Consider the following 22,621-nt stretch of genomic DNA (forward strand, 5'->3'; position numbering starts at 1 on the left):
CTGGGTGTTATTCTATATGTCGGTAAATTGAACACCAATAAAAAATAAATTTATTATTTAAAAAATAAAATAAAATAAATATATGAATTTAAAGAAAAAAATGTGTTGGGATACATGGACAGCCACATGCAGGAGAATGAAACTGGACCACTTTCTTACATCAAATGCAAAAATAAACTCAAAAAGGATGAAAGACCTCAATGTGAGACAGGAATCCATCAATTCTAGAAAACACAAGAAACAACCTCTTAGATCTTGCTGCAGCAACTTGTTGCTAGACAGTCTCCAAAGGCAAGAGGAAAAAAAATACCAAAAATGAACCTTTGGTACTTCATCAGAATAAAAAGCTTTTGCACAGCAAAGGAAACAGTCAATGAAATTAAAAGACAACCTACAGAATGGGAGAAGATATTTGCAAAAGACTTCTCAGATAGAGGGCTAATATCCAAAATCTATAATGAACATATCAAACTCCACACCTGAAAAACAAACAATCCAGTCAAGAAATGGGCAGAACACATGAACAGACATTTCTCCAAAGAAGACATATATGGCCAACAAGCACCTGAAAAAATGCTCCACATCACTCGCCATCAAGGAAATACAAATCAAAACCACAAGGAGATACCACCTCATGGCTGTCAGAATGGCTACAGTTAACGACTCAGGAAACAACAGATGTTGACAAAGATGTGGAGAAGGGGGAACCCTCTTACACCATAGTGGTAATGGAAATTGGTGCAGCCACTTTCAAAAACAGTGTGGAGGTTCCTCAAAAAGTTAAAGTTATACTACCACCCAGCTATGGCACCTCTAGATATTATGCAAAGTATACAAACATAATGACTTAAAGGGTCACATACACCCCAATGGTTATAGCAGTAATGGCCAAAATAGCCAGAATTGGAAAGAACCCAGATATCCATCAACAGATAAATGGATAAGGAAGAGGAGGGTTATATAAGCAATGTAATGTTTACCCAGCCGTCAAAAAGAATGAAATTTTGTCATTTGCAACAACATAGAGGGAACTAGAGGGTATTAGGCTAAACAAAATAAGTCACTCAGAGAAAGATCAATACCATGTGATTTCACTAATATCTGGAATTTAAGATACAAAACAGATGAACATAGGCGAAGTGAAGGAAAAATAAAATAAGAGGAAAATAGGGAGGCAAACAGCAAGAGACTCTTAACTATAGGAAACAAACAGGGTTGCTGGAGGGGAGATGTATAAGGGAATGGGGTGACTGAGTGATGGGCATTAAGGAGGGCACTTGATATAATGAGGACTAGGTGTTATATGCAGCTGATGAATCACTAAATTCTATCCCTGATCATGAAACATCAGGAGACCTGCACCCCGATGTTTATAGCAGGGTGGACATTATAGCTAATGTCCACAATAGCCAAACTGTGGAAAGAGCCTTGGTGTCCATCGAAAGATGAATGGATAAAGAAGATGTGGTTTATGTATACAATGGAATATTACTCAGCCATTAGAAATGACAAATACCCACCATTTGCTTCAACGTGGATGGAACTGGAAGGTATTATGCTGAGTGAAGTAAGTCAATCAGAGAGGGACAAACATTGTATGTTCTCATTCATTTGGGGAATATAAATAATAGTGAAAGGGAATAGAGGGGAAGGGAGAAGAAATGGGTAGGAAATATCAGAAAGGGAGACAGAACATGAGAGACTCCTAACTCTGGGAAACGAACTAGGGGTGGTGGAAGGGGAGGAGGGTGAGGGGTGGGGGTGACTGGGTGGCGGGCACTGAGGGTGGCACTTGACGGGATGAGCACTGGGTGTTATTCTGTATGTTGGCAAATTGAACACCAATAAAAAATAAATTTATTATTAAAAATAAATAAATAAATAAATAATAAAATAAAATATTATCAAAAAATTCTATCCCTGAAACTGAAAATACAGTGAATGTTAACTAAATTCAGTATATATAAAATTTAAAAAAAAAAAAGAAATGCCGATACACTCTAAGAGCCCATGACAGAAAGAATGCAGGTAGCCCCTAGTTGCTGAGCATGATCTCCTGCTCAGAGATTGCTAGAAAGTGGAACCCCAGTCCTACAACTGCAAGGAACTGAAACCTACCAGTAACCAGGGAGCTCAAGGAGGAATCTGAGCCTTAGAAGAGAATACAGCTCTGGCTTATTTCAGGCTTATAAGACCCTGAACAGCAACTGAGCCACACCATGCCTGACTGCTGCTCTGAAGAAACCACAAGATATAAATTTCTATTTTTCTAAAGCCCCTACATGGAGGAACTATGTTACAGAGCAATAGACAAGGGATGCAGTCCCTCTCAGGGCTCTCACCTGCACATCATAGTGGGCCATGAGGACGGCAAAGCTGCTGAGATGAGTGCACTGGCAGGTGGTACTGGTGTCTCCACTGTCCACCACTGTGCAGCCTCTGGTGGACCAATGACCACATTCATCTTGACTGTGCTCCCAGAAGACACAGAACACCTTTAGTTTTGGCTCGTGGGTCGCTGACTGTAGGAAGAGCATAGGTGGGAGCCAGTGGTTCTGGTGCTCAGAAATGCATATCCAAAGCTGGCTAGCAAAGGCCTTTCCTGGGGGAATGATGCACTCATGGGGGACCTCCCTGCAGAACCTCAAGGCTGAGCTAGGCAGCGAGGCTGTGCCCAGGACCCAGGCTCCTTCCAGCCTCCTTCCACATCCACAGCCCCATGCACCAGCACTCACATGGTGAGAGAAGATGAAAGTGACAGGGGAGCTGAGCTTCTGGGTGACCTTGTTGCTCATAAACACAGAGATGACGTCTGAGAGCAGGACAGAGGAGACTCCCTGCAGCAAGCCTTTGGGTGCCCCATGCAGAACTGCCTGCTTCTCAGGCTCCAGGACCAGGGGAGCCTCCGCCAGCAACTTGCCCATTCCTGGAGTAGAGAGGAGGCCCACCACAGAAGGACCTGCAGGACAAGACCATGTTGAAACCTTTGGGTGCACAACAGAGCCCTGTCCTCCTCAGGTGCACTCTTTGTGGCCTACTAAACATCCTCTATCCCTTTATCCTTCAGTTCCCTGCCTGTCACATCCTGGGGCAACTTGTGACCTTCCTCCCATCTCAGCCATTACCTGAGTCACCAGATTTGTGCACCACATCCCATTTCAGCATCATCTTTGCCAGATTCTGACTCAAAGTGACATTTCTGTATCCTTCCTCCTGCACCTCCAGGGACAGGTCTATGAGTGGTAGGAGTTATATAAGAGAAGTAGGTTAGTAATTCTGCCTATAGTAGCTGCTATAATATCATTATTTTATATATGTGTTTCCATACACACAAACACACGAAAACACACATGCTGAATTTATAAAGGGACAACTTTACTATGAGCAATATACTATGAGCAACTGGACACCAACAAACGGATAACCTAGATGAAAGTGAAAAATTCCTAGAGACATACAAACTACAAAATAATAGAAGATAATAAGATGGCGGAAGAGTAGGGTCCCCAAGTCACCTGTCCCCACCAAATTACCTAGATAACCTTCAAATCATCCTGAAAATCGAAGAATTCAGCCTGAGACTTAAAGAGAGAACAGCTGGAATGCTACAGTGAGAAGAGTTCACGCTTCTATCAAGGTAGGAAGACGGGGGAAAAAGAAATAAAGAAACAAAAGGCATCCAAGGGGGAGGGGCCCCGCAAGGAGCCAGGCTGAGGCCAGGGAGAGTGTCCCCAGGACAGGAGGCTTCGACCCGGAGAATCAGGAGCTGCACCAACCTTCCCGGGCGGAAAGGGGCTCGCAGTGAATTAGAGCAGGACCGCAGGAGGGGGGATGCCCTCAGGCTCCCTGGGACACTAACAGACACCTGCGCACCCAGGAGAGTGCCCCGAGCTCCCTAAGGGCTGCAGCGCGCACGGTGGGACCCAGAGCAGCTCGGAGGGCTCTGGCGGCGGCTCCGTGGAGGGGACTGCGGGGCGGGAGCAGCTCGGGGGGGGGCGGGGGGCTCGGGTGGGGGCTCCGTGGGGGGTGCTGTGCGGCCGGGAGCACGAATCTAACAGCGCAGGCCCGGGAGCACTGGGCGCCGGGACACAGCCCAGGATCTGGCCTCCCCCCGGAACAGGCAGAGGCCGGGAGGGCCCAGGACAGCAAGGACGCTCCTGCCCCGAGCTGAGCAGATCAGCGGCCCCGACCCGGAGCCTCCAGGCCCCTGCAGGCTGAGAGCTCCATAGCTACTGCGGGAGCTGAATCCAGGGCTCCAGAGCTGGCCGCGGCCACTGGGCTTGTTCCTCTAGGGGCCTCACGGGGTAAACAACCGCCACTGAGCCCTGCACCACGCAGGGGGCAGAGCAGCTCCCCCAAGTGCTAAACCTGAAAATCAGCACAACAGGCCCCTCCCCCAGAAGACCAGCTAGACGGACAAGTTCCAGGGGAAGTCAAGGGTCTTAAAGTATACAGAAGCAGAAGATACTCCCCCGTGGGGTTTTTTTTTTTTTTTTTTTTTTTTTTTTGCTTTTTGATTTCTGTTTGCTTTCCCCACCTTCTTTCCCTTACTTTCTTTTTCTTTCTCTTTTTCTTCTCTTTTTTTCTTTTTTACTTCCTTTTTTCTTTTTTTTCTTTTTCTCTTTTGTTTCCTTCTTTCTCTCCGCTTTTTTTCTCCTTTTCCCAATACAACTTGCTTTTGGCCACTCTGCACTGAGCAAAATGACTAGAAGGAAAACCTCACCTCAAAAGAAAGAATCAGAAACAGTCCTCTCTCCCACAGAGTTACAAAATCTGGATTACAATTCAATGTCAGAAAGCCAATTCAAAGTACAATTATAAAGCTACTGGTAGCTCTAGAAAAAAGCATAAAGGACTCAAGAGACTTCATGACTGCAGAATTTAGATCTAATCAGGCAGAAATTAAAAATCAATTGAATGAGATGCAATCCAAACTAGAAGTCCTAACGACAAGGGTTAACGAGGTGGAAGAACGAGTGAGTGACATAGAAGACAAGTTGATAGCAAAGAGGGAAACTGAGGGAAAAAGAGACAAACAATTAAAAGATCATGAGGATAGATTAAGGGAAATAAATGACAGCCTGAGGAAGAAAAACCTACGTTTAATTGGGGTTCCCGAGGATGCCGAAAGTGACAGAGGTCCAGAATATGTATTTGAACAAATCATAGCTGAAAACTTTCCTAATCTGGGAAGGGAAACAGGCATTCAGATCCAGGAAATAGAGAGATCCCCCCTAAAATCAATAAAAACCATTCAACACCTCGACATTTAATAGTGAAGCTTGCAAATTCAAAGATAAAGAGAAGATCCTTAAAGCAGCAAGAGACAAGAAATCCCTGACTTTTATGGGGAGGAGTATTAGGGTAACAGCAGACCTCTCCACAGAGACCTGGCAGGCCAGAAAGGGATGGCAGGATATACTCAAGGTCCTAAATGAGAAAAACATGCAACCAAGAATACTTTATCCAGCAAGACTCTCATTCAGAATGGAAGGAGAGATAAAGAGCTTCCAAGACAGGCAGGAACTGAAAGAATATGTGACCTCCAAACCAGCTCTGCAAGAAATTTTAAGGGGGACTCTTAAAATTCCCCTTTAAGAAGAAGGCCAGTGGAACAATCCACAAAAACAAGGACTGAATAGATATCATAATGACACTAAACTCATATCTCTCAATAGTAACTCTGAACGTGAATGGGCTTAATGACCCCATCAAAAGGCCCAAGGTTTCAGACTGGATAAAAAAGCAGGACCCTTGGGATCCCTGGGTGGCGCAGCGGTTTGGTGCCCGCCTTTGGCCCAGGGCGCAATCCTGGAACCCAGGATCGAATCCCACATCAGGCTCCCGGTGCATGGAGCCTGCTTCTCCCTCTGCCTATGTCTCTGCCTCTCTCTCTCTCTGTGTGTGTGTGACTATCATAAATAAATAAAAAAAAAATTAAAAAAAAGCAGGACCCATCTATTTTCTGTCTGCAAGAAACTCATTTTAGACAGAAGGACACCTACAGCCTGAAAATAAAAGGTTGGAGAACCATTTACCATTCAAATGGTCCTCAAAAGAAAGCAGGGGTAGCCATCCTTATATCCGATAAACTAAAATTTACCCCGAAGACTGTAGTGAGAGACGAAGAGGGACACTATATCATACTTAAAGGATCTATCCAACAAGAGGACTTAACAATCCTCAATATATATGCCCTGAATGTTGGAGCTGCCAAAAATATCAATCAATTAATAACCAAAGTTAAGACATAATTAGATAATAATACACTTATACTTGATGACTTCAATCTAGCGCTTTCTACACTGGATAGGTCTTCTAAACACAAAATCTCCAAAGAAATGAGAGCTTTAAATGATACACTGGACCAGATGGATTTCACAGAATTAGACAGAACTTCACATCCAAACTCAACTGAATACGCATTCTTCTCAAGTGCACATGGAACTTTCTCCAGAATAGACCACATACTGGGTCACAAATTGGGTCTGAACTGATACCAAAAGATTGGGATCGTCCCCTGCGTATTCTCAGACCATAATGCCTTGAAATTAGAACTAAATCACAACAAGAAGTTTGGAAGGACCTCAAACACGTGGAGGTTAAGGACCATCCTGCTAAAAGATGAAAGGGTCAACCAGGAAATTAAGGAAGAATTTAAAAGATTCATGGAAACTAATGAGAATGAAGATACAACCGTTCAAAATCTTTGGGATGCAGCAAAAGCAGTCCTAAGGGCGAAATACATCGCAATACAAGCATCCATTCAAAAACTGGAAAGAACTCAAATACAAAAGCTAACCTTACACATAAAGGAGTTAGAGAAGAAACAGCAGATGGACCCTACACCCAGCAGAAGAAGAGAGTTAATTAAAATTCGAGCAGAACTCAACGAAATTGAGACCAGAAGAACTGTGGAACAGATCAACAGAACCAGGAGTTTGTTCTTTGAAAGAATTAATAAGATAGGTAAACCATTAGCCAACCTTATTAAAAAGAAGAGAGAGGAGACTCAAATTAATAAAATCATGAATGAAAAAAAATAAAATAAAATCATGAATGAGAAAGGGGAGATCACTACCAATACCAAGGAAATACAAATGATTTTAAAAACATATTATGAACAGCTATACGCCAATAAATTAGGCAATCTAGAAGAAATGGACGCATTCCTGGAAAGCCACAAACTACCAAAACTGGAACAGGAAGAAATAGAAAACCTGAACAGGCCAATAACCAGGGAGGAAATTGAAGCAGTCATCAAAAACCTCCCAAGACACAAGAGTCCAGGGCCAGATGGCTTCCCAGGGGAATTCTATCAAATGTTCCCCATTCTCACTGGTGTGAGGTGGTATCTCATTGTGGTTTTGATTTGTATTTCCCTGATGGCAAGTGATGCAGAGCATTTTCTCATGTGCATGTTGGCCATGTCTATGTCTTCCTCTGTGAGATTTCTCTTCATGTCTTTTGCCCATTTCATGATTGGATTGTTTGTTTCTTTGGTGTTGAGTTTAAGAAGTTCTTTATAGATCTTGGAAACTAGCCCTTTATCTGATACATCATTTGCAGATATCTTCTCCCTTTCTGTAGGTTGTCTTTTAGTTTTGTTAACTGTATCCTTTGCTGTGCAAAAGCTTCTTATCTTGATGAAGTCCCAAATGTTCATTTTTGCTTTTGTTCTTTTGCTTTTGTGGATGTATCTTGCAAGAAGTTACTGTGGCTAAGTTCAAAAAGGGTGTTGCCTGTGTTCTCCTTTAGGATTTTGATGGAATCTTGCAAGAAATTGCTGTGGCTGAGTTCAAAAAGGGTGTTGCCTGTGTTCTCCTCTAGGATTTTGATGGAATCTTGTCTCACATTAGGTCTTTCATCCATTTTGAGTTTATCTTTGTGTATGGTGCAAGAGAGTGGTCTAGTTTCATTCTTCTGCATGTGGATGTCCAATTTTCCCAGCACCACTTATTGAAGAGACTGTCTTTCTTCCAGTGGATAGTCTTTCCTCCTTTATCGAATATTAGTTGACCATAAAATTGAGGGTCCACTTCTGGGTTCTCTATTCTGTTCCATTGATCTATGTGTCTGTTTTTGTGCCAGTACCACACTGTCTTGATGACCACAGCTTTGTAGTACAACCTGAAATCTGGCATTGTGATGCCCCCAGATATGGTTTTCTTTTTTAAAATTCCCCTGGCTATTCGGGGCCTTTTCTGCTTCCACAGAAATCTTAAATTAATTTGTTCTAACTCTCTGAAAAAAGTCCATGGTATTTTGATAGGGATTGCATTAAACGTGTAAAGCCCTGGGTAACATTGACATTTTCACAATATTAATTCTGCCAATCCATGAGCAAGGAATATTTTTCCACCTCTTTGTGTCTTCCTCATATCTTTCAGAAGTGTTCTATAGTTTTTAGGGTATAGATCCTTCACCTCTTTGGTTAGGTTTATTCCTAGGTATCTTATGCTTTTGGGTGCAATTGTAAATGGGATTGACTCCTTTATTTCTCTTTTTTCAGTCTCATTGTTAGTGTATAGAAATGCCACTGACTTCTGGGCATTGATTCTGTATTTTATGATACATGAGTTTTACCTCAATAAAATAAATCATACTTAGTTATCAAATAATATCAAATTTTTTCTTAAAAGTTTAGCAAATTGTCTTCTCATGAAGATGTTTCTATTTTATCTTAAATTCTTTATAATTATATCATCTGCTGATAACTTATATTACAATAAAAATGTGTATGATTTAGTTTTATTCATTTAACCTCTTACTGACTGGTTTATGGATGTAACACTGAGGGATACATATATTCACTCCCTCCAGTGAATTCGGGGGACAAATGAGATGGGGAACAGACAGATCAGGAGCTTGGGGCAGTCTCCAGAATTTACCTGTGCCTGCAGATGCATTGAAGGTCCATGGCCCATTGGGCATGGCCTGGCTTACATTTCTGAGGACACCTTCCAGGCCAACAAGCAGGTTAGTGGCCACACAATGCTGCTCTGAGTGGGGCAGGGCCTCCAGATCCCCGGGAATCTCCAGCAGCTCATCTACCTCCTGTATGAGGTCCTAGAGGAATGAGGACACAGAGCTAGTGAGCCATGAAGACCCTGCCCACTCAACCCCAGAAACAGACCCTGGAGACTCATTGGTAGATAAAGGTGTTACTGATTCAGAGTCCCTGGGTCTTTGCCTCTACAATCCAGCCACACATAGTCAACCCTTTTTCACAAATACCAAGAATGAAATTAGCCCAATGTCCACAAACAGCAGGAAAAAAAGTCATTTATGGGCTCAGGTGGGTGTTAACAATGAGTACCAATGTCTGCATGTCTGCTCTTCCCATCCACCCTGGGAGAAACAGGGCCTCAGAGAGGCGGCATTGTGTTGGGGCTTCCTGCTCCCAGGCCTCTATGGGATGCCTCCACCTTGCCTCTCCTGGGGTGTGCCCTTACCTGGATGGTTTCCTGAGCCAAGGCTGGCTTGAAGTCTCTGTGCAGCTCTTGGACTCTTTCAAAGAAATTAGAGAGTCTCTAGAATAGAGATGAGAGAGGTCAGAGATCCTCACATGTGGATGTGGGAGCTTGGGGAAAATGGGTGGATCAGTCAGGCTGCACAGAGGGATGCCTGCCTCCTGGTCCCTGCTGGGGCCACTCACCTGGCTCTTGATTCCAGGGGGTGGGTTCCAGTTGGGGAAGGACATCTCTGCAGGGACTAAAACAGATTTTCATTACTTGTAAGAGTGTCTGTGTCTGTCTCACCACAATGCTTATAGCAGCAATGTCCACAATAGCCAAAATGTGGAAAGAGCCTCGGTGTCCATTGAAAGATGAATGGATAAAGAAGATGTGTATATATACATTTGAATATTACTCAGCCATTACAAATGACAAATATCCACCATTTGCTTCGACCTGGATGGAACTGGAGGGTATTATGCTGAGTGAAATAAGTCAATAGGAGAAGGACAAACATTATATGGTCTCATTCATATGGGGAATATAAAAAACAGTGAAAGGGATCAAAGGGGAAAGGAGAGAAAATGAGTGGGAAATATCAGTGAGGATGACAGAACATGAGAGACTCCTAACTCTGGAAAATGAACAAGGGGTAGTGGAAGGGGAGGTGGGCAGGGGGATGGGGTGACTAGGTGACGGGCACTGAGGAGGCACTTGACGGTATGAGCACTGGGTGTCATACCATATGTTGGCAAATCAAACTTCAATTTAAAAAATATACAAGAAAAAAGAGTGTGTCTGGGGATCCCTGGGTGGCGCAGCGGTTTGGCGCCTGCCTTTGGCCCAGGGCACGATCATGGGATCCTGGGATCGAGTCCCGCATCGGGCTCCCAGCATGGAGCCTGCTTCTCCCTCTGCCTGTGTCTCTGCCTCTCTCCCTCTCTCTCTCTCTCTCTCTCTCTCTCTCTCTCTTACGAATAAATAAATAAATCTTAAAAAAAAAAAAGAGTGTGTCTGTGTTGGGGTGGGGTCTGGGGTCAGGTGAGACCAGGTACCTTCGCAGGTGGTGTTCAGTTGCTTATCCTGGAATCTAGGTTTGGGCTTCCAGCCCCGGCGGCAGCGGCACTTGTAGGAGCCCACAGTGTTGATGCAGACAGTGGAGTAATGGCACGTATGCTTCCCGGAGCTGCACTCGTCCACATCTGGGGGCACAAAGACGGGAATCAGAACACCTTTCCTCTCCATGCCCTGCTCCTGTTTCCTGTGTTAGTGTCTCCCATTGATGGGAGGTGATATCACCTGCTGACCCCACAACCTGGTGATGCAGGGCTTATGGGAAGTTTGTGGAAGCCTGACACCTAGCATGTGATCCCTGTACTGATGTGCAGGTTGTGAATATAGAAATACCTTTGTCCCAGTTAGTAATTAGCTGCTGCCTGGGGTCTCCAAGGAGCCTGCTCCTCTGTACCCCAGCTCCTTCCCCGGGAAACCCCAGATCTTTTCCCATGCAGCCTCAAAGGAATTAATGCCTGGTAGGGCAGGACGCCCCCAGCGTTCATGCTGCTTGGTTTGTGTGGGTGTCACTGAATATGTGATCAGATGTTCTGAGTGTGGGTCTCCAGGATGTGGCGTCTGAGCTCTGGACCTTCACAGACGGTGCTTTTTGGGCCATTGGGGGATCCAGGAACCGGCTTCCATCCCGGGCGGCAGCGGCACTCATAGCCACCGATGTTGTTGAGGCAGTGGGTGGAGTTGTGGCATGGGTTCTGCCCCGAGGTACATTCATTCACATCTGAGGACAAAGTCAGAAGGTCAGAGTCTCCTCCCCTCACTGGCCATCCTTCCTTCCCTACTCTCAGACTCCTTAGCTCTTTACATCAAGAATACCACACACACACACACACACACACACACACACACACACCATGTACCAGCCACCTAGCCTGTCAATATAAATGTAATGATAGCATTTTCCTCTGTAAAAACTCCATAATTTCCCTGCAAAGTGGACAGGGGAGAACCAGGAATATGTGTCATTCCAGACAAAGCTAAGTCTCTTCACATATGGTGCGGATTGTGGGGGTGGTTAAAGGGGGGAGGCTATGATGGGCCTCTAACCAGGGAGGTTGTGACACTGAGATGCCCTTGTGTTGACTGATGGGGGCTCGGGAATGGCACCAATGCTGTCCCAAGCTGCATCCCTGTCCTTATTAGACATATCCCAAAGGGTCAGCCCTGCCCTACCCAGGCCAGGTTTCCTGTCTCCTCACTGCCTGCACTGAGCACGCACCATTCCTGAAAGTATGGCTGCCTCTCCACTGCCAAATCTCCTCATGGAAGCTTCCTTCAAGATGAGCTCAGCAGGGACACTATCCCCCATTTTCAGGCAATAACTATGGCAAAGAGGGAAACAGAGTCACGGGAACTGGACCTCCCAATCAAGGCTCTTACTCATTTCCTCCTCAGCTCAAAATTGAGGCTCCCTTCTCAGACATATAGAGATACTTCCTGCTTGAGTGTTACAGATGAACAGGGGCAAGTGGGGGACCCAAATATCTTCTGGAACCTCCACAAAGGAACCCCAGGCCTGAAAGGCCCTGCTGCCTCCCTGCTCTGTGGTGGTATCTTCTGGGGAGGTGAATCCTTGGGCAGAGCAAACCCCCGGTGTTTCTGGAAACTGAGGGTCTTCTCTCTCCTCCTGGGGCTGCGGGATCTGCCTCGGCCTCTCCTCAGCTCCAGCACAGCCTCACAGCATCTTCCAGGGCCTCTACCTGTGCACAGGTTCAGGTCGCCCAGATTGAGCTCAAAGCCAGGTGGGCACTTGCAGGTATAGCTGCCTTTGGTGTTGGTGCAGATGCCGCGGCTTTTACACACTCTGGGTTTCAGCTGACATTCATCCACATCTTCAGGAGAAAAGAGAGGGAGATGGATGCCTACACCTGTTTTCTGGGATAGAAACATCTGGAAGCCCCTGCTTTCTTGACTTCAATGAGTGTGTGCCTTTTCTAATTTACACAGAGGCATCCTATGGGCCAGTATGGTGGCCCTGATGTTCTGTTGTCCAGATGTGGCAGGAATCAGCCTAAGTCCTCCCTATCTGCCAGCTCTGGTTCCCTTGGCCTCTCGTGGCAGCTCCCAGCTGAGGCAGGGACCTCATGGCCACCTAGTCCCATTTTGAGGACTTAGACAAGTCCAGGGTGGGCCTTCCTCAGAATCAAGTGCAGGGCAAATGCTGTGTTCCCCAAGCAGGACTATCTGAGATCCCAGCGATGGTTTTTTTCCTAATTTTCCAGGTCAACTTCTTGCTGCCTAACTTCCCCTTGGAATCCTGGTGACCTAGCAAGACAGCCCTCCCTCATCCACTATGTCTCTGAGACTCCAGCTCTGTGGAAATGGACCAAGACCAAACCTGGGCCAGGCTCCTCAAAAGAAAACTTTCTACAGAGGAAGGGAGAATGGAGATGATGCCAGACAGTCCGGGGCCACCTAGACAGTGGGCACCAAGCTGAGGTGGACAAGGAGGTTATGTTCAGCCAAGTGACCTTCAGGTGATGAAGGTGACTTTTTCTGATTCCCAAGAAGACCTTCCCTGACTGGCAGGAAGTGGTGAGAATCCACACCTGAGTAAAGCCAGCACTAAGCAGGGGCTGAGTAGCTGGAATGGGGTCATGTGCTGATAGTGAGGGGTGGAAGATGTTTCTGTCTTCTTGGCCCTGTGTCTCTACAAAGGACATGGACCCGTGGGCCCTCCGAATGGGCTCAGCCTTCATCTTCTGTCCCCAACTGGTCTGAGTCATCATGGGACTTGTGTTGACCCCCTTGGAAGACCATCAGTCTGGGGCAATGGTCTCCAATATGCCCTCTCTTGCCATTTGGTCCAGATGGCAGCCTCTTCCATTCACTTGAATCTCTGAGTATTGAGGGCTGGTCCACATTACCCACCAACAACACAACAACATCCCAGATGCTGATCATATTTGCCACAGTTCAGTGAATTGAAATTATTAGGGACAGTCAGACAGAACCTTGCATGGGATAATAGATAGAGGCCAAACATGAAAAGCCATGTCAAGATGCCAGGAAGCCTCTTCTCCAGATGGAGTTGTTGGCCAGGAGCAGGGCCAGCAAGGGACAATGGGCATTGCTTCAAATATCCTTCCTCCCATGTTTCTGGACAGTATCCCTGATCCTTCAGGGCCCAGGGGTATGACAGGGCTCCCAGTGTGGCCAAGCCCATGTGGACTACAGTGGGGGCAGGACTCATCATGGCAGTCATTGATGATGGTGAACAAGATGGATATTGTGTTGGAACACACATGCTTCCAATTGTGAAATATCTTGATGCCATCTCTCTCTTTTGCTTTATGAAAATAAAGCTTATTTTGCTTATTTTATGAAAATAAGATGCCAACTAGATATTTTCTCAAAGGACACAAAACTGATTCAAAGAGATTCATGCACCCCAGTATTTATAGCAGTATTATGAACAATAGCCAGACTATAGAAAGAGCCCACATGTCCATCAGCTAATGAATGATCAAGGAAGATGTGGTGTACATATCCAATAGAATATTACTCAGCCATCAAAAATAATGAAATCTTGCCATTAACAATGACGTGGATGGAGCTACAACATATTATGCTAAGTGATATATATCAATCAGAGAAAGATGAATATTATATGATGGCCTTCATATATGGAATTTAAGAAACAAAACAGATGAATAGCAGTGGAGGGAGGCAAACCAGGAAACTAGACTCTTAACTGTAGAAAATAAACTGCTGGTTACCAGACAGGAGGTGAGTGGGCGATGGGCTAAGTAGGTGATGGGGACAAAGGAGGGAACTTGTCCTGATGAGCAGTGAATGTTGTATGGAGGTGATGAATCACTAAATTCTACACCTGAAACTAATTATTACACTATATGTTAACTAACTGGAATTTAAATAAAATTTGAAAATAGGGGATCCCTGGGTGACTCAATGGTTTGACTCCTGCCTTCAGCCAGGGGCGTGATCCTGGAGTCCCGAGATCGAGTCCCATATCAGGCTCCTAGCATGGGGCCTGCTTCTCCCTCTGCCTGTGTCTCTGCCTCTGTATGTGTGTGTGTGTGTGTGTGTGTGTGTGTGTGTGTGTCATGAATAGATAAATAAAGTCTTTAATAAATAAATAAATAAATAAATAAATAAATAAATAAATAAATAAAATTTGAAAATAAATAGATAAAAGAAGAGAAAAGAAAAAAAAAAGAAAAAGGAAATGCCAGGTGGGTATGGAGGACATTCCAAAATTACAGAAGTGACCCTCTGCAGAGGGTTCTGAGTCTTGGAGTTTGGAAAAAACATTATGCCGGGTAGATGCCCAGAGTGTTTTCTGAGCCTGGAGAAAGTGGGGTGAGTGATCCCAAACCTCATGGATGCAGAGATAGAAGATGTAGGGAGGTTCCTACCTCGACATGTGTTCTCACTCTCATTCATGAACGTCGTTGCCCCAGAAGCAAGCGCGTATCCCGGGCTGCACATGCAGTGGTAGCTCCCCTCTGTGTTCTGACAGTCTGCTAACCGTCCACAGGACACCAACGGAGGTGGTCCACACTCATCAATGTCTGGAACACAACAGGGCAAAGGGTCACCTCCCAAAGGTGTTAGTTCCTGCAGGGCAGAGGCCTGACCTCCAGCCTGACTCTGCCAACGGGACTGGAGAGAACTCAGCTTGCAGGTGGCATTCCTGGAGCAGGTCTGAGCTGGAGCCAGCTGCTCTAGAAAGCCTGCTACCTGCTCTGCTCATCTCTACTCTCTGGTTGGGTCTGACGGCACCTAGATTCAGATACTCTGTTGTTTTAGAATGGGAGCTACGAGGAGGTCTGCATCCCCTTCTGCAGGCCTTGTGAGGTGGACGAAAGCACTATAATCTGTTTACACTATTGGGGATGTGGAGTTGGGCTCCAATCAAGGTGACAGTGGCACTGAAGCCCACTCTTGATGCTAAGTCAGTGAAAGCAGTCATTGACTGTTAAAACTTACCATTCACACCTGAAGATAAAGCCAGGTGGTCAGGCCCCTGCCCGTTGATAGTTTCCACCTTCAATTACTCATGGTGACCTTAGTACACCTCAGAGTACTCATCACCTGCCCCCGCAAGCTCTCAACATCAGGCATTTTCAAGAAGCCTGAGGATGTTTCTGGAGGAGACTTGCTACCTCCAACCCTGGAGGAAGTTCCTCTTATCAGAGCCCATCGCAGATATGAAATGAGGAAGCAGCATGCAGTTCTCACAGCTGAGTCACTGCGGGCATTTCTGGAATCTTATCTCTGTCTGTTCTCTAAACATGAGAGCAAAGATCCCCTCCAGAAAGGTTTTTTTGAGTAGCTTCAGGACCCACAGAGCTGGGGCTACACATCACTGGCTAAAAATAACTGTTCAAAAAGAATCTACAAGACAGGAAAAAAAAAGAATCTACAAGACAGGAATGTATCAAAATGCAGAGACAGAATGTTTCTTCTGTACGTTCCAATCAGGAAACCAAAGACTTTCAGAGCCTGAAAGGACTCGTGGCATCACGCTGAGTCAGGGCAGGCAACTTGTCTCCTCCAGAGCAGTTTCCCACCAGAACTCCTAGACTTCCCTTCTAAGGTCCCAGGTCCAGGCTTGGGTGTCAGCACCAGGACATGACAGAATGTGGGAAGACACACCTTACACATTCATGTTCACCCCCACCTGGTGGATGGGACTGACCTCTTCTCTCAGATGGTGGCAATGGCTGGACACCTGCCTTCAAGGTTGTTGGGTGGGGTGGGGTGGGGTGGGAGACAGGTGAGAATGAGGTGTGCAGAAGGGGAAGACACAATGATGAGAAATCCTCAACCTGACAGGTGTGCTCCCAGAAAGGACCTGGGATCCAATCACACCAGCCATGTCTCCTTGCCATGCTCACCCAGCCAAGAGTTTCCACAACATACACATACAAATACATGGGGGATCTGTAGGGATACCTCTACAACATGGAGGGGCATGGCGAGAGTAACATCACCTTTTTTTCCATGATAAAATTTACTTTCCCCCAAATATCAAATGACACACGGATATTTAGAAGGACAAAGAAAAAGTAAAATAAGAATGAAAGCTAAGAAAATCACCCATAAATACACTACACAGACTACTGGGAAATTTTAAGAGTATTTTTTTCTTTTCTAACACTAGGAATACTTTCCTTTGTTATAAGAAAATATCCATCTAACACAATTTTAATTAATGAAATTGGTGTAAAAACACTATAATTTCCTTTTTCCTTATTTTTAGTGTAAAATTCACATAACACAAAATTAACCACCTTAATTATTTTTAAGTAATATAATCTCCTTTTGTAACCCTGTCTGGGTGAAGAATAAAATCTGTTTTCAAACCAGACCTAGGTTCTTCCTCCTAGAATTGAGTGACAAATCACTCAATCTCTTTGAATCCAAATTTGATCATTTAAAAAACCATGTAGCTCTGCTTGCTTCATGGGATTGCTGTGACAAGTCAGGTGGAAAAACATAATGGTAAGAGGCCTGGTGTTCCTGGTGAGCTCACATTAGGATGAGAGCCTGAGCTTCCAGGTCCTAGGTGTTTCTTTCCTTCTGTTGCTTCGACTACTCTCTCCTTTCCTTGTGCTATGAGAATTATCACAGTAATAACAGCAGTGACTATGATAATAACTTGTATTTGACACTCTGCTCTGTAGTAATCTCTTTCTGTTCTTCACACACATAAATTTTAAATCTCACTCCATTCGTGGAGGGTAGGTACAAAGATTATCTCCAATTTACAGACCAGCAACATGAGGCATAGAGTAGAACACCTTCCCCCCAATACCTCCCGCCACCATCTCCATGCCCCTCCACCACCCAAGTCACAAGTTGTACCATCACAACTCTCCAAGGGGCTGCTGAAGATCTCCCCAGACAAAGAACTGAATCCTGGAGAGCAGCGACAAGTGGTGGCATTGACACATGTGGATTTCGGAGGGCACCAGCGAGCACAGCCTGTGGGGGCAAAGGGTGTGGGGTCAGAGACCACAGTCAGAAAGCTCAAGAAATGGAGGAAGCCTGCTGCCAGCTGGGTGTCCAGGAGCAGAAGAGGGGAAGTGGAGGAAGGAGAGAGGGATAGCTGCCATTGGAAGAGGAAAAAGACAGAAAGCTCTGGACATCTGGGGAGGTAGAGCAGTTTCTCCAGGGGACCAGAGCCTTACCTCAAGAATATGCCCCCACTTCCCCTCTTATTGGTGGCAGGACCAAGGCCCCAGCATGCACTCCCCAGCTTATGTCATCAGGGGGGCTGGCTGGGCAGACTCACCACTAGTTTTCTGGGCTGCAGCTCCCAATGGCAACAGCAGCAGCATCAAGAGTCCTGGGGCAAAAACAAAAACAAAAACAAAAAACAGAGATGTGACAAAGAGAAGAGATGGAGCTCCAGTTTCAACCCTTATCCTCATGGCCATTGCATCATGGGTGGTGGCTCTGAAGCTGCAGTCCATGGCTCTCCCAAAGCTCTTGTCATTTACGAAGATTGTAAAAGCAGTCCTCTTCTCTCCCTCCCCCTGGACTCCTCAAGGAGTCAGTCACTAACGGACACTGTCCTCTGGAGCCTCGGTGCTACAGGAAAGGGGACAAATTATGTGCAGACAGCTGATGTGTGGGACATACCTTAGAAATACCAGCCTCTCCCAATGGAGGGAGCCCAGGAATCATGAGAAGGGGAGCTAATGACAGGGGAGGGGTAGAGAACTATTGCACTGACAGGTCAAGACACCATCTCTTGGTTAAGTGGACTCTCCAGGTGGAGCACCCATGGCTTCTATGGTTCCTTCCTAGTGAGCTCCTAGCCCTCCTACAGCACACTGAGGACACAGCCTTTCCCTTTCTCTCCCAGGCTGGTCCTGAGCAATGGGTCACCAGATAGGCCTCGTGGTATGAAAACTGTTGCAGGTGGGAAGAAATCTACCCCACAGGCAATCATCACCTGGCCACCTGTTAGAGTCTGTCTTTCCATTCATGGGAGGCATGATGTTGCTGTGAAGGTGGGTTTTTTAAATAAGAGTAACACTGAAGTCAGTAGACTCTGAGTCAAGTGGATTACACTCCATCATGTGGGTGGGCCTCACCCAATCAGTTACAGACCTTAGGAGGAAAAAAGACTGACCTCCTCCAAAGAAGAGAGAATTCTGCTTCCAGACTGACTTCAGACTCGAGATCCAACATTAGTGTCCCTGAAAACATGCCTGGGTTTCCAGCCTGTCCTACAGATTTTGGACTTTCCAACTTTATCTCATAAACCAATTTCTTAAACTAACACATTCTCTCTCTACACGCACACATATACATATATATCTACACACAAATTTACACCTCTATACATATGCGTACATATACACATATACATACACAAAAACTTGGTTCTGTTTCTTTGGAGAACCTGGTCTAATACAGGCCGTACAATGAGAAAGCTCTGATAAGTCCCCAAGCATGCCTAGAAAAAATTTTCACCCACTTTCTCTTGTAAAAACTTAATATAACTGACTTAATATCTTTCTTAAAGTTTCTTTTTAATTTTTTATTTATAATAGTCACACAGAGAGAGAGAGAGGCAGAGACATAGGCAGAGGGAGAAGCAGGCTCCATGCACCAGGAGCCCGATGTGGGATTCGATCCCGGGTCTCCAGGATCGCGCCCTGGGCCAAAGGCAGGCGCCAAACCCCTGCGCCACCCAGGGATCCCTTAAAGTTTTAATATAACTGACTTAATACCTTTCTTAAAATTCCTCCCTGTTCTCCCTTAAAGAGGTAGTGAGAAAACCAGAAATAGAGCAAAAACCAGAAATAAAGCAAAGAACAGAAAAAGTATTAAACTAAATAGAGTTCCCGGGTAGCTTTAGTTGCCTATCATGATTGCAGATAATCTGCCTACCTGGCAGCAACCTTGGATGCCCATGTCTCATAGTGCAGACACCAGTGAGCCCAGCCACAGAGGATGCCATCTGGTCTTGGTCCGTGTGTGCTAAAAACACTTCCTGTTTTAAGTCTGACTTAAAACATACTTCATCATTGGTTGAATATAGATGAGCTGACTTAGTAAACTGCTGGTCTGGATGCTTCTTTCCCCAAGAGGAACATCTCTGACACTCACACACATCCCTTTTTAAGTATTTTCTTAATATTACTAGTATTCCTACCAAAGCCTCTTGGTTAGTTTTACTATCTTTGTGAAATAGGAAGACCTCTCAAACACGGAGACTCAATCCCCTGGTGTCTTGGCCCCTATGAGGTCTGTGGTTCAGAGTGAACAGATTGTTTTCATCTATTTATTATCTATTCACAGACATCTTTATGTTTAAGTCTCTATTTGGAAATAAATGTAAGTTGACAGGAAGTTTCAAAAACAATAAACAGAAATCTTTCACCTGACTTCCTGCAAAAGATAATATTTTATGTGTTTATGTATTTTTTGAAGGGTAAAACTTTTTTAATTTAAAAAAAAATATTTAAATTCCAGCTAGTTAACATACAATATAATATTAGTTTGAGGAGTAAAATATAGTGATTCAGCGCTTACGTACAATTCACAAGTGCACTCCTTCATCCCCAACACCTATTTCACTCTCCTTCCAGCCACGCACTCATCTTTCTTCTGGTAACACTCAGTTTGTTCTCTATAGTTAAGACTCTGGGGATCCCTGGGTGGCGCAGCGGTTTGGCGCCTGCCTTTGGCCCAGGGCACGATCCTGGAGACCCGGGATCGAATCCCACGTCGGGCTCCCGGTGCATGGAGCCTGCTTCTCCCTCTGCCTGTGTCTCTGCCTCTCTCTCTCTCTCTCTCTCTCTCTGTGACTATCATAAATAAATAAAAAAAAAATTAAAAAAAAAAGACTCTGTTCCTTAGTTTGTTCCCTGCCCCTTACCCTCCTTGCTCATTTGTTTTGTTTCTTTTTTTTAATAATAAATTTATTTTTTATTGGTGTTCAATTTGCCAACATACAGAATAACACCCAGTGCTCATCCCGTCAAGTGCCCCCCTCAGTGCCCGTCACCCATTCACCCCCACCCCCCGCCCTCCTCCCCTTCCACCTCCCCTAGTTTGGTTCCCAGAGTTAGGAGTCTTTATGTTCTGTCTCCCTTTCTGATATTTCCTACCCATTTCTTCTCCCTTCCCTTCTATTCCCTTTCACTATTATTTATATTCCCCAAATGATTTGTTTTGTTTCTTAAGTTCCACTTATCAGCGAAATCATGTGGTATTTGTCTTTCTCAGACTGACTTATTTTGCTTAGCATAAGACTTCCTAGCTCCATCCATGTCACTGCAAATGGCAAGATTTCATTCTTTTTGATGGCTAATATTCCATTGTATGTATATTCCACATCTTCTTTACCAATTCACTTGGATACTTGGGCTATTTTCATAATTTGGCTATTGTAGATAATGCTGCTACAAATATCAGGGTTCACATACCCCTTTGAATTAGTATTTTTGTATTCTTTTGGTAAATGGTCCTGCAATTGCTGGATTGTACAGTAGTTCTATTTTTAACTTTTTGAGGAACCTCTATACTGCCTCCCAGAGTGGCGGCACCACTTTGTATTCCCACCAACAGTTAACAAGATAGCAAATAACAAATGTTGGAGAGGATGTGGAGAAAGGGGAACCCTCTTGCACCGTTGATGGTAATGTGAACTGGTGCAGCCACTCTGGAAAACAGTGTGGAGATTCCTCAAAGAGTTAAAAATAGAGCTACCCTATGACCTAGCAATTGCACTACTGGGGATTTACCCCAAATATACAGATGCAGTGAAAAACTGGGACACCTGCTCCCCAATGTTTATAGCAGCAATGTCCACAATAGCCTGTCCATCGAAAGATGAATGGATAAATAAGATGTGGTCTATCTGTACAATGGAATATTACTCAGCCACTAAAAATGATGAATACCCACCATTTCCTTCAATGTGGATGGAACTGGAGGGTATTATGCTGAGTGAAGTAAGTCAATTGGAAAAGGACAATCATCATATGGTTTCACTCATACAGGGAATATAAAAAAATAGTGAAAAGGATTATAAGGGAAAGGAGGGGAACTGAGTGGGAAAAATTAGAGAGAGAGACAAACCATGAGAGACTCCTAACTCTGGGAAATGAACAAAGGGTAGTGGAAGGGGAGGCGGGTCGGGGGATGGGGTGACAGGGTGATGGACACTGAGGGGAGCACTTGACAGGATGAGCACTGGGTGTTATACTATATGTTGGCAAATCAAACTTCAATAAAAATATATATATCAAAAAATACAAAATAAAAAATGGATAGAAGCAATGTCCACAATAGCCAAACTGTGGAAGGAGCCTCGGTGTCCATCGAAAGATGAATGGATAAAGAAGATGTGGTATACATAGGTATACAATGGAATATTACTCAGCCATTAGAAACGACAAATACCCACCATTTGCTTCAACTTGGATGGAACTGGAGGGTATTATGCTGAGTGAAATAAGTCAGTCGGAGAAGGACAAACATTATATGGTCTCATTCATTTGGGGAATATAAATAACAGTGAAAGGGAATAGAAGGGAAGGGAGAAGAAATGGGTAGGAAATATCAGAAAGGGAGACAGAACATAAAGACTCCTAACTCTGGGAAACGAACTGGGGGTGGTGAAAGGGGAGGAGGGCGGGGGGTGGGGGTGACTGGGTGACAGGCACTGAGGGGGGTACTTGATGGGATGAGCACTGGGTGTTATTCTGTATGTTGGCAAATTGAACACCAATAAAAAATAAATGTATTATTAAAAAATAAAAGTAATAATTAATAAATAAATAAAAACAAAGAAAACATAGATGGCCAATAGACACATGAAAAGATGCTCAATGTCACCAATAATCAAGGAAATACAAATCAAAACTACAATAAGATATCACTTCAGGGATCCCTGGGTGGCGCAGCAGTTTGGTGCCTGCCTTTGGCCCAGGGCGCGATCCTGGAGATCCAGGATCGAATCCCACGTTGGGCTCCCGGTGCATGGAGTCTGCGTCTCCCTCTGCCTGTGTCTCTGCCTCTCTCTCTCTCTCTCTCTGTGTGTGTGACTATCATAAATAAATAAAAATTTTTAAAAAAAGATATCACTTCACACCAGTCAG

General features: G+C 44.8%; 1 protein-coding gene across 4 annotated transcripts in view; it reads right to left on the reverse strand.

Moving 5' to 3' along the window:
• The window catches only part of LOC140610659 (adhesion G protein-coupled receptor E2), a 39,223-nt gene extending 19,706 nt beyond the window's left edge, over nucleotides 1-19,517 (reverse strand). For 3 of the 4 annotated variants that reach the window (XR_012012235.1, XM_072786955.1, XM_072786954.1), the window contains exons 1-12: nucleotides 19,404-19,508; nucleotides 17,794-17,847; nucleotides 17,364-17,483; nucleotides 14,909-15,064; nucleotides 11,104-11,250; nucleotides 10,514-10,660; nucleotides 9,659-9,714; nucleotides 9,456-9,533; nucleotides 8,892-9,069; nucleotides 3,126-3,233; nucleotides 2,736-2,959; nucleotides 2,343-2,522 (exon numbers count right to left, since the gene is read on the reverse strand). Coding sequence is in view for 3 of the 4 variants with exons in the window: in XM_072786955.1 (XP_072643056.1) it covers nucleotides 2,343-2,522; nucleotides 2,736-2,959; nucleotides 3,126-3,233; nucleotides 8,892-9,069; nucleotides 9,456-9,533; nucleotides 9,659-9,714; nucleotides 10,514-10,660; nucleotides 11,104-11,250; nucleotides 14,909-15,064; nucleotides 17,364-17,483; nucleotides 17,794-17,847; nucleotides 19,404-19,473 (1,518 nt within the window). In the remaining variant the exon portion in view is untranslated. Of the gene's footprint in view, nucleotides 1-2,342; nucleotides 2,523-2,735; nucleotides 2,960-3,125; nucleotides 3,234-8,891; nucleotides 9,070-9,455; nucleotides 9,534-9,658; nucleotides 9,715-10,513; nucleotides 10,661-11,103; nucleotides 11,251-12,229; nucleotides 12,362-14,908; nucleotides 15,065-17,363; nucleotides 17,484-17,793; nucleotides 17,848-19,403 lie in introns of all 4 variants that reach the window. The other variant, XM_072786956.1, reaches the window with a different exon arrangement.
• Between the last annotated feature and the right edge of the window lie 3,104 nt (nucleotides 19,518-22,621).

Source organism: Canis lupus, chromosome 19 (assembly GCF_048164855.1).
Source record: "Canis lupus baileyi chromosome 19, mCanLup2.hap1, whole genome shotgun sequence".
In the NCBI taxonomy this organism is placed as follows: domain Eukaryota; kingdom Metazoa; phylum Chordata; class Mammalia; order Carnivora; family Canidae; genus Canis; species Canis lupus.